This window comes from Hyla sarda, chromosome 11 (genome assembly GCF_029499605.1).
Source record: "Hyla sarda isolate aHylSar1 chromosome 11, aHylSar1.hap1, whole genome shotgun sequence".
Lineage (NCBI taxonomy): Eukaryota > Metazoa > Chordata > Amphibia > Anura > Hylidae > Hyla > Hyla sarda.
The window spans coordinates 103,477,601-103,494,223 of NC_079199.1; the positions used below are offsets into that span (position 1 = coordinate 103,477,601).

The following is a 16,623-nucleotide window of genomic DNA, read 5'->3' on the forward strand; positions in this document are numbered from 1 at the left end:
CGGACTTTGCTCTCAGCAGCTATTACCACACAGCATCACACTACTTTATCCTGAGTATATGGTATTTGCTCATATTATTCCTATGTTACTACATATTATGCAGTTTGTGAATAAACACTTACATTTTTTAACCAATTTTAACTCTCGCAATGTACAACATGGCACTTTGCAGAGACTCTTCCAGACTACATACAATACTCCTTGTTATACATACCTTTGAAGCAGAAGGACTGTCATAATTTCGACTGTGTAGCTCTGTGAAGAGATGATAAAACATATATTAGCATTTTTTGCCTTTATATGCCGGCATTATCTTTAGAGTGAGGTTTATAAAGCTGTATATGTGCTGTAAGGCCACTTTATTAGATTCCCCTCATATAGTAATGCGTTGGAATTTTGGCCTTCAGAACTGCAGCAATTTGTGGTGATACAGATCCCACTAGGTGATCAAATTGTTCTGCAGGAATAATGGCCCACGTGGACAGGATCACTTCTCGATAGAGGTCCTGACATGCTCTGAACAGCTGTTTTACCTCATCCCAGAGATGTCCATAGGTTTAAGATCTGGGGACTTTAAAGGCCGGGGAAGCAAGTTAACCTCAATTGTCGTGTTCCTGAAGCCGATCCATGTCTATACGACCCTTGTGGATGGTGATTGTCCTACTGACTGTCTTCTTCTGCCACAGGACAAACAGTGGCCACAAAAGGGATGAACTAACTTGGCCTCATTGTTTAGATAAGCTCTACTGTCCAAATGTCCATCCACAGGTATCAGAGGAGCCAGGTGCACCAAGAAAACATTCCCACCAATACTACACATCCTCCATGAGCCTGAACTGTTCACACCGTACAGGAAGGGTCAATGGATTCATTCCACTGACTAGGCCATGTTTCTCTACTGCTAGAAGTCTCACCTCTTAAGGTGTCCATACATTGTATATAACTCACACACTGGTTTATCCCTCCAAGAACAAGATGGTTGGGTGGTGGCGGGTTTGGACGATTTTACAATAAGGTATATGGGCATCTTTGGACGCAATGGTCCTGGAGCTGGTCATCTTCTCTTATAGCCTAGCCATGCTATGGAGCGGTGAGCTGTAGGTTCGGACACCAGCATTGTATTCGGCTGCAGAACCCTGACTCTACCTGTTCATCAGAACGATTCCTGACATTCTCCTGTTACCTCCTCCAGTAGTGAGTTGTTTCTGTCCACAGGACCCCCTTCACTGGATGTTATTCCTCAATCGCACCATTCTGCCTATTCACAAACCATTATATGACAAAACCCAACAAGGTTGGCAGCAAAATCCTGGCCTCGGCTGGTCTACCCTTGATGACCCGGCCTTGCTACATCTAATGTGATTTACAATGAGACTGATCCACAGAAACCTGATCACAAGGTTATACACTGCAATCTGGGGTCACAGATCCAATCTCCATACAGGGAAGATCCAATGGTGAAAAGGCAGCAGGATCTAATAAAGTGGCCACTCAGAGTATATAAAGTTATTAAGTGGGAAACATCTTGGTCAATTTTTTATACTTAAAGGGGTACTCTGCCCCTAGACATCTTATCCCTTATCCAAAGGATAGGAGATAAGATGTCTGATAACGGGGGTCCCGCCGCTGATGACCCCCCGCCATCTCCCTGCTGCACCCAGCGTTCGTTTAGGGCGTAGGGTGCAGCACCGGAGGCTTGTGACATCACAGCCACGCTCCCTCAATGCAAGTCTATGGGAGGGGGCGTGACGGACGTCACGCCCCCTCCCATAGACTTGCATTGAGGGGGCGCGGCCGTGACATTATGAGCAGGCATGACCGTGGCATCACAAGCCTCCGCCCCGCATCGCCAGTCATCCGGCATGGAGCGAAGTTCGCTTCGTCCACCAGATGTCTAGGGTGCCGCAGCCGAGATCGCGGGGTCTTGGATAAGATGTCTAGGGGCGGAGTACCACTTTAACATTAAATAGATATGATTGTCTTGTTCATTGGCAGCTTGATACTGTACAGTGGTACCAAATCACTACCGAATCAATGCCCACGACCTTCTTGTCTCACATAGTGGAGTGCATGGATGTGTCTGCATTTTATATAATCACCATGATTTTTCCTTCGGTCCAGGGCGGCTTGGACCAGTCTCCTGAGGGAATCGTCCCTGGACAGATCGGTGTAGTGCAGGGCGTCGCAGCCTTTGTTATCGCGCAGCGTGGCATCTGCTCCTTTGGTGATCAGGGTCTCTGCCGCCTGGATGTTGCCCTTTTCACAGGACAGGATCAGCGCCGTCCTAGGGATTGAAGAACAAGCGTCACACCAAATACTGTAAGGTAAGGGCTCGCTCAAAGTGCCCTTGTGCTCCGGTAAAGGAAGCTCCATCGGCCAGTCAGTCGGAAGGACAGGAGTTGAGCAGAGAAAAAAATATATATATTTTTTCTCTACTTACCTCCGGTAGAATACTGCATCCCTGACGGACCCTATTCAAGTTAATAGGATCTGTCAGGAACCGGCAATACCAGTTGCGCTCCACTGCGTTCCTGAGTCAGTTCGGCTTTTTTTTTTTTGCACCGAACGGACCCAGAAAGGGTTTAAACACAATGGCAGTGTGAACTTAGCCTAATGTATTAAAGGGGTTATCCAGGAAAAAAAATTTTTTTTATATATCAACTGGCTCCAGAAAGTTAAACAGATTTGTAAATTACTTCTATTAAAATTTTTTAATCCTTTCATTACTTTTGAGCTTCTGAAGTTAAGGTTGTTCTTTTCTGTCTAAGTGCTCTCTGATGACACATGTCTCAGGAACTGCCCAGTCTAGAAGAGGTTTGCTATGGGGATTTGCTTCTAAACTGGGCAGTTCCCAAGACACGTGTCATCAGAGAGCACTTAGACAGAAAAGAACAACCTTAACTTCAGAAGCTCAAGTACTGAAAGGATTAAGATTTTTTTTATAGAAGTAATTTACAAATCTGTTTAACTTTCTGGAGCCTGTTGATATGTAAAAAAATTTTTTTTCCTGGAATACCCCTTTAACAACCTGTTCAGTAATATGCTCACTCGACTAGGCCATGTATGGTTCTTCTATATAGGTAGATAAGCAGCTGCCAAACTGCTCTGTTTCTGCTTATCTTGGGGTAAATAAAGGATTTGACAAGTGTTTTCCCCATTTGGATAAGACACTTACTTCATGTCCCGGTCGAAGAGGTCCACCTGAGCCCCACGGTCCAGCAGCAGAGAGCACACGGTGGGATGGTTACGTTGGGCAGCAATCATAAGCGGCGTTCGTCCATCCTGAAGATTATATAAAGCAAAGAGGTTTTGTATTTTCACTCCTGTATTTTATCCAACAGGGGTTCCTTCCCCCTTTCTCAACATCAATGTTTCCCAACCAGGGTGCCTCCAGCTGTTGCAAAACTACAACTCCCAGCATTAGTACATTATAGAATGCAATAATAATAATAGGAGAATTGATGCAGACTATAGAATATGATACAGTGTATAGTAATACTGGGTATAATTTTAAAGAGAAATAAAATGTCACACAATGTACGGTATATAAATATTTAGTAGAATTTAAAAAAATAATAGAATGTGATAAAATTATTAATAATAATAATAATAGTACGGTAGGTAGAATATTAAAGATAAATAAAATGTCACACAATGTATATAAATATTTAGTAGAATTTAAAAAAATAATAGAATGTGATAAAATTATTAATAATAATATTAATAGTACGGTAGGTAGAATATTAAAGATAAAAAAAATGTGACACAATGTATATAAATATTTAGTAGAATTAAAAAAATGATAGAATGTGATACAATTACCGTAATTTTTTGCCATATAAGACGCACTTTTTCTTCCCCAAAACTGGGGGGGAAAAGTTGATGCGTCTTATACGGCAAATACACATTAAAACCCTGTCCTATCGCGGCGGTCCCTGCGGCCATCAACGGCCGGGACCCGCGGCTAATACAGGACATCACCGATCGCTGTGAAGCCCTGTATTAACCCTTCAAACAAAGCTGACCGCCGCGTCTGAAGCGAAAGTGACACTAACCCGGCTGCTCAGTCGGGCTGTTCCCGCGGCGTCCCGAACAGCTTACAGGACACCCGGAGGGACCTTACCTGCCTCCTCAGTGTCTGCTCCGTCCCGGGATCCCCTGCATGGCCGTCGCTCTCCTTCATCGTCATCACGTCGTCGCGCATGCCGTCCCGTCATCCAATAGGAGCGGCGTGATGGCGGCGACGGAGAGCAAGGAGACCGGGCAGCAGAGACGTTCCGGAGCGACGGGGACACCCCGGGGACGCGGCGACAGCGATGGAGGGCGATATCCAGGGCAGCGGTGACGAGCGGTGACGGTCCGGAGCGGCGGGGACACGTGAGTATTACCTCCTATACCAGTGGTCTTCAACCTGCGGACCTCCAGATGTTGCAAAACTACAACTCCTGGCATGCCCGGACAGCCAACGGCTGTCCGGGCATGCTGGGAGTTGTAGTTTTGCAACATCTGGAGGTCCGCAGGTTGAAGATCACGGTCCTATACTTTACATTGTATTTGGTTCAGAATCTTTTTTTTCTAGATTTTCCTCCTTTAAGATTGGGTGCGTCTTATATGATGAAAAATACGGTACTACTAATAATAATAATAATAATAATGGGTAGAATTTAAAATATAAAAAATGTGATACAATGTATATTTATGTTTAGACTTTGAAAAATTATAGAATGTGATACAACTAATGATAATAACAATAATAATATTGGGTACAATTTTAAAGATCAATTAAATGTGGTACAGTGTATAATAATAGTGGGTAACATTTTTTTAATTTATATTTTATAATAATAATAATGATAATAATATATTATATAGAATTGATGCAATGAATAATAATATTAGGGAGAATTTTAAAACTATAAATTTATTATCATTATTAATTTAATAATAACAATAATAATAATAAAACATTTAAAAATAAATGAAATGTAATACAGTGCATTATGATATTACGGTAGATGGAATTTTATTAGGTAAAATGTAATACAATGTATCATAATATTAGGGAGAATTTAAAAAACTAGAAAATATTATTATTATTGATATTAATAATAATAATAATAATAATTTTAAAGATATATATGTGATAGTGTATAATAAAATTAGGTAGAATAATAAAAAAAAACTGTAGAATTTTATAATACAATAACAATATTTTTGGATGGAACTGATACATTTGTTGCTTATTTGTAGCTTTGCATGGAATAAACATTAGGGTTGTGGTTAGAGATGAGCGAACTTACAGTAAATTCGATTCGTCACGAACTTCTCGGCTCGGCAGTTGATGACTTTTCCTGCATAAATTAGTTCAGCTTTCCGGTGGGCTGGAAAAGGTGGATACAGTCCTAGGAGACTCTTTCCTAGGAATGTATCCACCTTTTCCAGCCCACCGGAGCACCTGAAGGCTGAACTAATTTACGCAGGAAAAGTCATCAACTGCCGAGCCGAGAAGTTCGTGACGAATCGAATTTACTGTAAGTTCGCTCATCTCTAGTTCTGGTGTAAGGCAGTGTTTCTGGTATACCTCCAGCTGTTGCAAAACTACAACTCCCAGCATGCCCGGACAGCCGTTGGCTGTCCGGGCATGCTGGGAGCTGTAGTTTTGCAACAGCTGGAGGCACCCTGGTTGGGAAACACTGCTAGGCATGTTAAATGGATAACCCACCCCTCACAGAACCCCCCATACATATCAGTCTTGTGAGCGTGGGATCAGCCGCAGAGACTGATAAGGCGTCTCCTGGAATTTCCTGTACAGAAGACTTATAGGGGGACACTAAAGTGATGTGTTGCACATGGTGTGAAAAAGTAAAAAAAAAAAACGGGCGAAGAGATGGACTCACATCATCCGCAGCATCCAGAACGGTGTCTTCTGCGTCGCAGAGGAGGAGAACGCTGGAGACACACCCTGAGGTGGCTGTAAGACACAACAGGAGAACACACAGCCGCGTCAGTAAGGAAATAACTAGAGATGAGCGAACTTACAGTAAATTCGATTTGTCACGAACTTCTCAGCTCGGCAGTTGATTACTTTTCCTGCATAAATTAGTTCAGCTTTCCGGTGCTCCCGTGGGCTGGATAAGGTGGATACAGTCCTAGGAGACTCTTTCCTAGGACTGTATCCACCTTTTCCAGCCCACCGGAGCACCGGAAAGCTGAACTAATTTAGGCAGGAAAAGACAGCAACCGCCGAGCTGAGAAGTTCGTGACGAATCGAATTTACTGTAAGTTCGCTCATCTCTAGAAATAACATAACAAAAATAACAATAAATAATGTAAAAAATTATACAAATAATATAAAACCAAATGGACGGACTCACCAGCACAGTGTAAGGGTGTTCTGCTGTGGAAATCAATGGAATCTTCATGGGCTCCATGCTAAAAGAAGAAAACAACACATACGGGAAATAATAATGGCCATGGCCACCCCCAGACTGCTCCAATATCCCCCATAGGAGAGGGGAAAAATGGGTGACCCCCATACAATGGCGGTAATATAGGACAGTGGTCTTCAACCTGCGGACCTCCAGATGATGCAAAACTACAATTCCCAGCATGCCCGGACAGCCATCGGCTGTCCGGGCATGCTGGGAGTTGTAGTTTTGCAACATCTGGAGGTCCGCAGGTTGAAGACCACTGATATAGGAGATGTAGGACTTATTAGTCAGTGACTAACCTGCAGCAGAAGCTTCACACACTCCGGGTGACAATTACTGGACGCCAGGTGCAGAGCTGTGCAACCTACAGAGGAGAACAGGGTATGTATCAGAGAGGGAGGAACCAATGTGACACATGAGATCGGGGACACTAATAACTGTCACACATGGGGAGATGAAGGGACACTAATGACTGTGACACATGGGGAGATGGGGGGGGACACTGATGACTGACAGACAAGGATATGAGGGGACACTAATGACTGTGACACAGGGAAAGATGAGGGGACAGTAATGACTGTGACACAGGGAAAGATGAGGGGACAGTAATGACTGTCACAGATATAGAGAAGGGGCGCCAATGAATGTGACACATGAGTTGAGGGGACAGTAATGTCTGTGACGCACAGACAGATGGGGGGGACACTAATGAATGTCACACATGTAGAGATGAGGGGACACTAATGTCTGTAATGCACAGAGAGGAGGGAGCACTAATAAACGTAACACATAAGAAGATAAGGGGACACTAATGACTGCGACACACAGACAGATAGGGGAAAACTAATGACTGACACACAAGGGTATGAGAGGACCCTAATGAATGTGACACACATAGGGATGAAGGGACATGAATGTGCGTGACACACGTAGGGATGAGGGGACACAAAGAGTTACCATCATCAGTTTTGGCGTTGATTTCTACTTTATGGGATAAGATGACACTGACACAATCTGCGAATCCCCTGGAGGCAGCAAGATGGAACCTGCAGGAGAAGAAGCAAGAAGACCGCGTCAGTGATGGCAGACATTACTAATCCACAACTGAGGACACAACGTCAGTGATGGCAGACATTACTAATCCATACATGAGGAGACAGCGTCAGTGATGGCAGACATTACTAATCCACACATGAGGGGACAGAGTCAGTGAGGGCAGACATTACTAATCCACACATGAGGAGACAGTGTCAGTGAGGGCAGACATTACTAATCTATACATGAGGGGACAGCACCAGTGATGGCAGACATTACTAATCCATACATGAGGGGACAGCGTCAGTGATGCCAGACATTACTAATCCATACATGAGGGGACAGAGTCAGTGATGGCAGACATTACTAATCCACACATGAGGGGACAGCGTCAGTGATGGCAGACATTACTAATCCACACATGAGGGGACAGTCAGTGATGCCAGACATTACTAATCCATACATGAGGGGACAGCGTCAGTGATGGCAGACATTACTAATTCACACATGAGGGGACAGCGTCAGTGATGCCAGACATTACTAATCCAGACAGAGGAATCACATACAGACACTCACACCTAGGTCCGTCCATCTCAGAAGACTGTCAGACCACCATAATGCTCATCATTCTATCTATCTACAAACACGTGGGTTATGCGATGTGGCAGTAAATATGGCCGTATATATATATATATATATATATTTCTATATGGTTGTGTCTGTTCCTTTAAGGAGTCCAGACCTTTCATGTCTGACTATTTCTTTCATCATGTGGTTACAGATTTTGTTTACCACAAACTTGTCATAAGGACAAAATGGCCGACATTATTTATGACTGGAAACAGTTGTCATGGAGACGGCACAGGAATCTGCAGGAAGCCCCAGGATGGTGACCGTACACAGATGGTATAGAGATAACTATTGTCATCACGGGCACCGGGGGCCATCTCTACACCGCCAACTGCTGCAACCAATCACCTTCCTGCTCTCATCCACTGCGCAGGTCAGGGAGGGAAAGCTGGGATCTGATTGGCTGCTGTGGGCCCGGGATGTTATCATGTCACTGTTAATAAAGTTATTCAATAATATATTCAGTATATATAACCTGGTGACTCCGGCCCCGCACCATGTATAATATAATATGGGAGAAAGTCCTGTCCCTGAACTGTGTGAATATGGACGATATCTCTTTAACCAGAACAGACGGCTGATAACGCTGCATCACGTGCGATCACATGACACCGACCGTCTCCACAACAAACATCATCTACAGGGGTACGAGGGGCAGATGTATCTAAGCCTGTCATATGTCTGCCCAACCCATGTATCTAATCTTATCATGTGTGATACTGTCTGCTGAGCTGTGTATCTAATCCTATCATCTGTGATACAGTCTGCTGGACTGTGTATCTAATCCTATCATGTGTGATACTGTCTGCTGAGCTGTGTATCTAATCCTATAATGTGTGATACTGTCTGCTGAGCTGTGTATCTAATCCTATCATGTGTTATAGTCTGCTGGGCTGTGTATCTAATCCTATCACATGCGATACTGTCTGCTTAGCTGTGTATCTAATCCTATCACATGTGATACAGTCTGCTGAGTTGTGCATCTAATCCCATCCTGTGTGATACTGTCTGCTGAGCTGTGTATCTAATCCTATCACATGTGATACAGTCTGCTGAGTTGTGCATCTAATCCCATCCTGTGTGATACTGTCTGCTGAGCTGTGTATCTAATCCTATCCTGTGTGATACTGTCTGCTGAGCTGTGCATATAATCCCATCCTGTGTGATACTGTCTGCCGAGCTGTGTATCTAATCCTATCATGTGTGATACTGTCTGCTGAGCTGTGTATCTAATCCTATCATGTGTGATACTGTCTGCTGAGCTGTGTATCTAATCCTATCCTGTGTGATACTGTCTGCTGAGCTGTGCATATAATACCATCCTGTGTGATACAGTCTGCTGGGCTGTGTATCTAATCCTATCATGTGTGATACTGTCTGCCGAGCTGTGTATCTAATCCTATCATGTGTGATACAGTCTGCTGGGCTGTGTATCTAACCCTATCATGTGTGATACTGTGTGCTGAGCTGTGTATCTAATCATATCATGTGTGATACCGTCTACTGAACTGTGTATCTAATCCTATTATGTGTGTTACTGTGTGCTGAGCTGTGTATCTAATCTGATCATGTGTGATACTGTCTGCTGAGCTGTGCATCTAATCCCATCCTGTTTGATACTGTCTGCTGAGCTGTGTATCTAATCCTATCATGTGTGATACTGTCTGCTGAGCTGTGTATTTAATCCTATCATGTGTGATGCTGTCTTCTGAGCCCTGTATCTAATCCCATCATGTGTGATACTGTCTGCTGAGCTGTGTATCTAATCCTATCATGTGTGATACTGTCTGCTAAACTGTGCATCTAATCCCATAATGTGTGATATTGTATTCTGAGCTGTGTATCTAATCCTATCATGTGTGAAACTGTCTGATGAGCCCGTGTATCTAATCCCATCATGTGTGATACTGTTTGCTGAGCTGTGTATCTAATCCGATCATGTGTGATACTGTCTGCTGAGCTGTGCATCTAATCCCATCCTGTGTGATACTGTCTGCTGAGCTGTGTATCTAATCCTATCCTGTGTGATACTGTCTGTTGAGCGGTGTATCTAATCCTATCCTGTGTGATACTGTGTGCTGAGCTGTGCATCTAATCCCATCCTGTGTGATACTGTCTGCTGAGCTGTGTATCTAATCCTATCATGTGTGATACTGTGTGCTGAGCTGTGTATCTAATCCTATCATGTGTGATACTGTCTGCTGAGCTGTGCATCTAATCCCATCCTGTGTGATACTGTCTGCTGAGCGGTGTATCTAATCCTATCCTGTGTGATACTGTGTGCTGAGCTGTGCATCTAATCCCATCCTGTGTGATACTGTCTGCTGAGCTGTGTATCTAATCCTATCCTGTGTGATACTGTCTTCTGAGCTGTGTATCTAATCCTATCATGTGTGATACTGTCTGCTGAGCGGTGTATCTAATCCTATCCTGTGTGATACTGTGTGCTGAGCTGTGCATCTAATCCCATCCTGTGTGATACTGTCCGCTGAGCTGTGTATCTAATCCTATCCTGTGTGATACTGTCTTCTGAACTGTGTATCTAATCCTATCCTGTGTGATACTGTCTTCTGAGCTGTGTATCTAATCCTATCATGTGTGATACTGTGTGCTGAGCTGTGCATCTAATCCCATCCTGTGTGATACTGTCTTCTGAGCTGTGTATCTAATCCTATCATGTGTGATACTGTCTGCTGAGCTGTGTATCTAATCCTATCCTGTGTGATACTGTGTGCTGAGCTGTGCATCTAATCCCATCCTGTGTGATACTGTCTGCTGAGCTGTGTATCTAATCCTATCCTGTGATACTGTCTGCTAAGCTGTGTATCTAATCCTATCATGTGTGATACTGTCTGCTGAGCTGTGTATCTAATCCTATCCTGTGTGATACTGTGTGCTGAGCTGTGCATCTAATCCCATCCTGTGTGATACTGTCTGCTGAGCTGTGTATCTAATCCCATCCTGTGTGATACTGTCTGCTGGGCTGTGTATCTAATCCTATCCTGTGTGATACTGTGTGCTGAGCTGTGCATCTAATCCCATCCTGTGTGATACTGTGTGCTGAGCTGTGCATCTAATCCTATCCTGTGTGATACTGTGCGCTGAGCTGTGTATCTAATCCCATCATGTGATCCGTATTCCCTGATGACTCACGCTGACTGCCCGCCGGGCCCGGTCTTGGTGGCTCTGATTTGCCTCTTGGTCAGGAGGGAGGAGACTTTCTTGGCGTCGCCCTTTTCCACGGCTTCCCAAAACTTCTGGTCGTGTCGGTTCCACTTGTCCACCTGCAGGAGGAGGAGGAGAGGGCGGTCACATAAAATCCGGGGTGATATCTAAACTCCCCCCCCCCCCCCCCCCCCCGTATTATGAGTTATTCCAGCTTCATGTTCCCATTCCCTGACAGCAGCAGAGATATTACATCGGCTCCAGCTGAAGGTTCTTCATTCCACAATAATAAAACCAGAAAAACACCAGACACAGAGGCGGTGCCCACCGGGTGCCAGGTGTGTGTATGGTGCTGCCCGCTGCCTGTGCCGCCTCACCACACACATAGAGCTACAATGATTCTCTATGTCAGTGGTCTCCAACCTGCGGACCTCCAGATGTTGCAAAACTACAACTCCCAGCATGCCCGGACAGCCAACGGCTGTCCGGGCATGCTGGGAGTTGTAGTTTTGCAACATCTGGCGGTCCGCAGGTTGGAGACCACTGCTCTATGTTATACAGATACGTGTGACCCCTGACAGACAACATACAGGGGGGCAAAAAAGTATTTAGTCAGCCACCAATTGTACAAGTTCTCCCCCTTATAAAGATGAGAGGCTGTAATTATCATCATAGGTTATAACCTCAACTATGAGAGACAGAATGAGACAAAAATCCATAAAATCACATTGTCTGATTTTTTAAAGAATTTACGGTATTTGCAAATTATGGTGGAAAATAAGTATTTGGTCACCTACAAACAAGAAGATTTCTGCCTCTCACAGACCTGTAACTTCTTCTTTAAGAGTCTCCTCTGTCCTCCACTCGTTACCTGTATTAATGGCTCCTGTTTGAACTTGTTATGAGTATAAAAGACACCTGTCCACAACCTCAAACAGTCACACTCCAAACTCCACTATGGCCAAGACCAAAGAGCTGTCGGAGGACACCAGAAACAATATTGTAGACCTGCACCAGGCTGGGAAGACTGAATCTGCAATAGGCAAGCAGCTTGGTGTGAAGAAATCAACTGTGGGAGTAATTATTAGAAAATGGAAGACAAACAAGACCACTGATAATCTCCCTCCATCTGGGGCTCCACACAAGATCTCACCCCGTGGTGTCAAAATGATCACAAGAACGGTGAGAAAAAAAAACAGAACTATACGGGGGGGGGGGGGGGGGACCTAGTGAAGGACCTGCAGAGAGCTGGGACCAAAGTAACAAAGGTTACCATCAGTAACACACTACACCGCCAGGGACTCAAATCATGCAGTGCCAGACGTGTCCCCCTGCTTAAGCCAGTACATGTCCGGGCCCGTCTGAAGTTTGCTAGAGAGCATTTGGATGATCAAGAAGAGGATTGGGAGAATGTCATATGAAACCAAAGTAGAACTTTTTTGGTAAAAACTCTACTCGTCATGTTTGGAGGAGAAAGAATGCTGAGTTGCATCCAAAGAACACCATACCTACTGTGAAGCATGGGGGTGGAAACATCAGGCTTTGGGGTTGTTTTTCCGCTAAGGGACCAGAACGACTGATCTGTGTAAAGGAAAGAATGAATGGGGCCATGTATCGTGAGATTTTGAGTGAAAACCTCCTTCCATCAGCAAGGGCATTGAAGATGAAATGTGGCTGGGTCTTTCAGCATGACAATGATCCCAAACACACCGCCCAGGCAAGGAGTGGCTTCATAAGAAGCATTTCAAGGTCCTGGAGTGGCCTAGCCAGCCTCCAGATCTCAATCCCATAGAAAACCTTTGGAGGGAGTTAAAAGTCCGTGTTGCCCAAAACATCACTGCTCTAGAGGAGATCTGCATGGAGGAATGGGCCAAAATACCAGCAGCAGTGTGAGAACCTTGTGAAGACAGAAAACATGTGACCTCTGTCATTGCCAACAAAGGGGATATAACAAAGTATTGAGATGAACTTTTCTTATTGACCAAATACTTATTTTCCACCATAATTTGCTAATAAATTCTTTATAAATCAGACAATGTGATTTTATGGATTTTTCTCATTCTGTCTCTCATAGTTGAGGTTATAACCTATGATGGAAATTACAGCCTCATCTTTATAAGGGGGAGAACTTGTACAATTGGTGGCTGACTAAATACTTTTCCCCCCCACTGTATGACCCCAGAGGAGCACGGATCATGTGACACAGGAGCCATGTTCAGTCCTCAGATTCTCAGGTCTGTGGTGTTCGGGGTCGGAGCTCAGATATTATCACTTACGTTAAATCGAATATAAATCTCATTGTTCTCCGACAGGATACGGCGACTTCCTGCTATAACAACCAACCAATCCCAGGAAAGAAAATACAGAGCAAAAATATAATATTTCTATGTATTAATAGACGCGACATGGGAAGTTAGAGGGTAACTGCACAGTACAACTTTTCTTCTGTATAGTGGGTGTATGATCTCTGCACAGTACCACTTCTTCTGACCTGTATAGTGGGTGTATGATCTCTGCACAGTACCACTTCTCCTGACCTGTATAGTGAGTGTATGATCTCTGCACAGTACCACTTCTCCTGACCTGTATAGTGGGTGTATGATCTCTGCACAGTACTACTTCTCTTGGCCTGTATAGTGAGTGTATGATCTCTGCACAGTACCACTTCTTCTGACCTGTATAGTGGGTGTATGATCTCTGCACAGTACCACTTCTCCTGAACTGTATAGTGGGTGTATGATCTCTGCACAGTACCACTTATTCTGACCTGTATAGTGGTTGTATGATCTCTGCACAGTACCACTTCTCCTGACCTGTATAGTGAGTGTATGATCTCTGCACAGTACCACTTCTCCTGACCTGTATAGTGAGTGTATAATCTCTGCACAGTACCACTTCTTCTGACCTGTATAGTGGGTGTATGATCTCTGCACAGTACCACTTATTCTGACCTGTATAGTGGGTGTATGATCTCTGCACAGTACCACTTCTTCTGACCTGTATAGTGGGTGTATGATCTCTGCACAGTACCACTTATTCTGACCTGTATAGTGGGTGTATGATCTCTGCACAGTACCACTTCTCACGCCCTTCATCCTGGGTGTAATTCCCAGTACCACTTCCTGCTGTGATTTATGGCCCAGTCTGTATACACCATCATATATGATACCATGTGACACCTGTCCTCCGCCCACACAGGCCTCTTATCTATAACAAACACTGCGGCCCCAGGTGGTATAACCGCCACATACTGAGACACAATAACAGTGAGCACAGAGCGGCCATGATACCCGGATCACAGAGACATCTGCTACATGGGACAGGAAATGATGAGATCAGATCAGGGAGACTGTGACATCATACAGCAGGGAGGCGGTGACATCATACAGCAGAGACAATGACATCATACAGCAGAGACGGTGACATCATACAGCAGAGACGATGACATCATACAGCAGAGGCGGTGACATCATACAGCAGGGAGGCGGTGACATCATACAGCAGGGAGGTGGTGACATCATACAGCAGGGAGGTGGTGACATCATACAGCAGGGAGGCGGTGACATCATACAGCAGGGAGGCGGTGACATCATACAGCAGGGAGGCGGTGACATCATACAACAGGGAGGCGGTGACATCATACAGCAGGGAGACGGTGACATCATACAGCAGAGACGGTGACATCATACAGCAGGGAGGCGGTGACATCATACAGCAGGGAGGCGGTGACATCATACAACAGGGAGGCGGTGACATCATACAACAGGGAGGCGGTGACATCATACAACAGGGAGGCGGTGACATCATACAACAGGGAGGCGGTGACATCATACAGCAGGGAGGCGGTGACATCATACAGCAGGGAGGCGGTGACATCATACAGCAGGGAGGCGGTGACATCATACAGCAGGGAGGCGGTGACATCATACAGCAGGGAGGCGGTGACATCATACAGCAGGGAGGCGGTGACATCATACAGCAGGGAGATGGTGACATCATACAGCAGGGAGATGGTGACATCATACAGCAGGGAGATGGGGACATCATACAGCAGAGAGATGGCAACATCATACAGCTGAGAGATTGTGACATCATACAGCAGGGAGGCGGTGACATCATACAGCAGAGAGATTGTGACATCATACAGCAGAGAGATTGTAACATCATACAGCAGGGAGATGGTAACATCATACAGCAGGGAGGCGGTGACATCATACAGCAGAGAGATTGTGACATCATACAGCAGGGAGATGGTAACATCATACAGCAGAGAGATTGTGACATCATACAGCAGGGAGATGGTAACATCATACAGCAGAGAGATTGTAACATCATACAGCAGGGAGATGGGGACATCATACAGCACAACTCAATGTCTAAACAGAGACTCCATACAATAAGACCATCAGATCCGTCATAGGCTTCATGATGGTTTCCAAGGAGCCGCATGAATTTATTTCTATTTTTCTTTCAAGTCAATCGGAATCACAGCAGGATATACTGTTCACATTACGATTTTGCTATAATGTTGCCGTATAGGTTTTCTATAAAAAAAATACGTATTTAACCGTATAGCAAACCATATACATTGACCTACCAAAAAAAAATAACAAGATGGATAACAAGCTACTGCAGTGTTTCCCAACCAGGGTGCCTCCAGGTGTTGCAAAACTACAACTCCCAGCATGCCCGGACAGCCGTTGGCTGTCCGGGCATGCTGGGAGTTGTAGTTTTGCAACAGCAAGAGCCACCCTGGTTGGGGAAACCATGCCCTAGATGACACCATTTAGATGCTGTGATCAATGCTGATTGCAGCATCTAAAGTATTTGTTAAGCATTGGAGATGCTCATCAGACCCCCTGGAGTGCTATCCCAGGGGTTCCGATGCTGGGAGTTGTAGTTTTGCAACAACCGGAGCCACCCTGGTTGGGGAAACCATGCCCTAGATAACGTCATTAACCATTTAGATGCCGTGATCAATGCTGATTGCGGCATCTACAGTATTTGTTAAGCATTGGAGATGCTCATCGGACACCCTGGAGCGCGATCCCAGGGGTTCTGATTCTGGACGTTGTGGTTTTGCAACAGCCGGAGCCACCCTGGTTGGGGAAACCATGCCCTAGATGACGTAATTAAACATTTAGATGCAGTGATCAATGCTGATAGTGGCATCTAAAGTATTTGTTAAGCATTGGGGACGCTCATCGGACCCTCTGGAGCGCGATCCCAGGGGTTCTGATGCTGGGAGTTGTAGTTTTGCAACATCTGGAGGCGCCCTGGTTGGGAAATACTGGTGTGTTTTTTTTTCCCGAACACAAAACAGAAGTCAATCATGGTCTTGTGCGCGGTTCTGTCCTTTTTT

General features: G+C 44.9%; 1 protein-coding gene across 7 annotated transcripts in view; it reads right to left on the bottom strand.

The window, feature by feature from the left end:
- Window positions 1-16,623, bottom strand: part of ANKRD35 (ankyrin repeat domain 35) — a 133,698-nt gene that overhangs the window by 7,391 nt on the left and 109,684 nt on the right. For 6 of the 7 annotated variants that reach the window (XM_056545882.1, XM_056545880.1, XM_056545885.1 and 3 more), the window contains 8 exons: window positions 11,250-11,380; window positions 7,389-7,477; window positions 6,731-6,795; window positions 6,375-6,432; window positions 5,898-5,971; window positions 3,176-3,282; window positions 2,100-2,284; window positions 215-255 (listed from right to left, as the gene is read on the bottom strand). In XM_056545882.1, the coding sequence (XP_056401857.1) occupies window positions 215-255; window positions 2,100-2,284; window positions 3,176-3,282; window positions 5,898-5,971; window positions 6,375-6,432; window positions 6,731-6,795; window positions 7,389-7,477; window positions 11,250-11,380 (750 nt within the window). Of the gene's footprint in view, window positions 1-214; window positions 256-2,099; window positions 2,285-3,175; window positions 3,283-5,897; window positions 5,972-6,374; window positions 6,433-6,730; window positions 6,796-7,388; window positions 7,478-8,208; window positions 8,435-11,249; window positions 11,381-16,623 lie in introns of those variants that run through there. The other variant, XM_056545886.1, reaches the window with a different exon arrangement.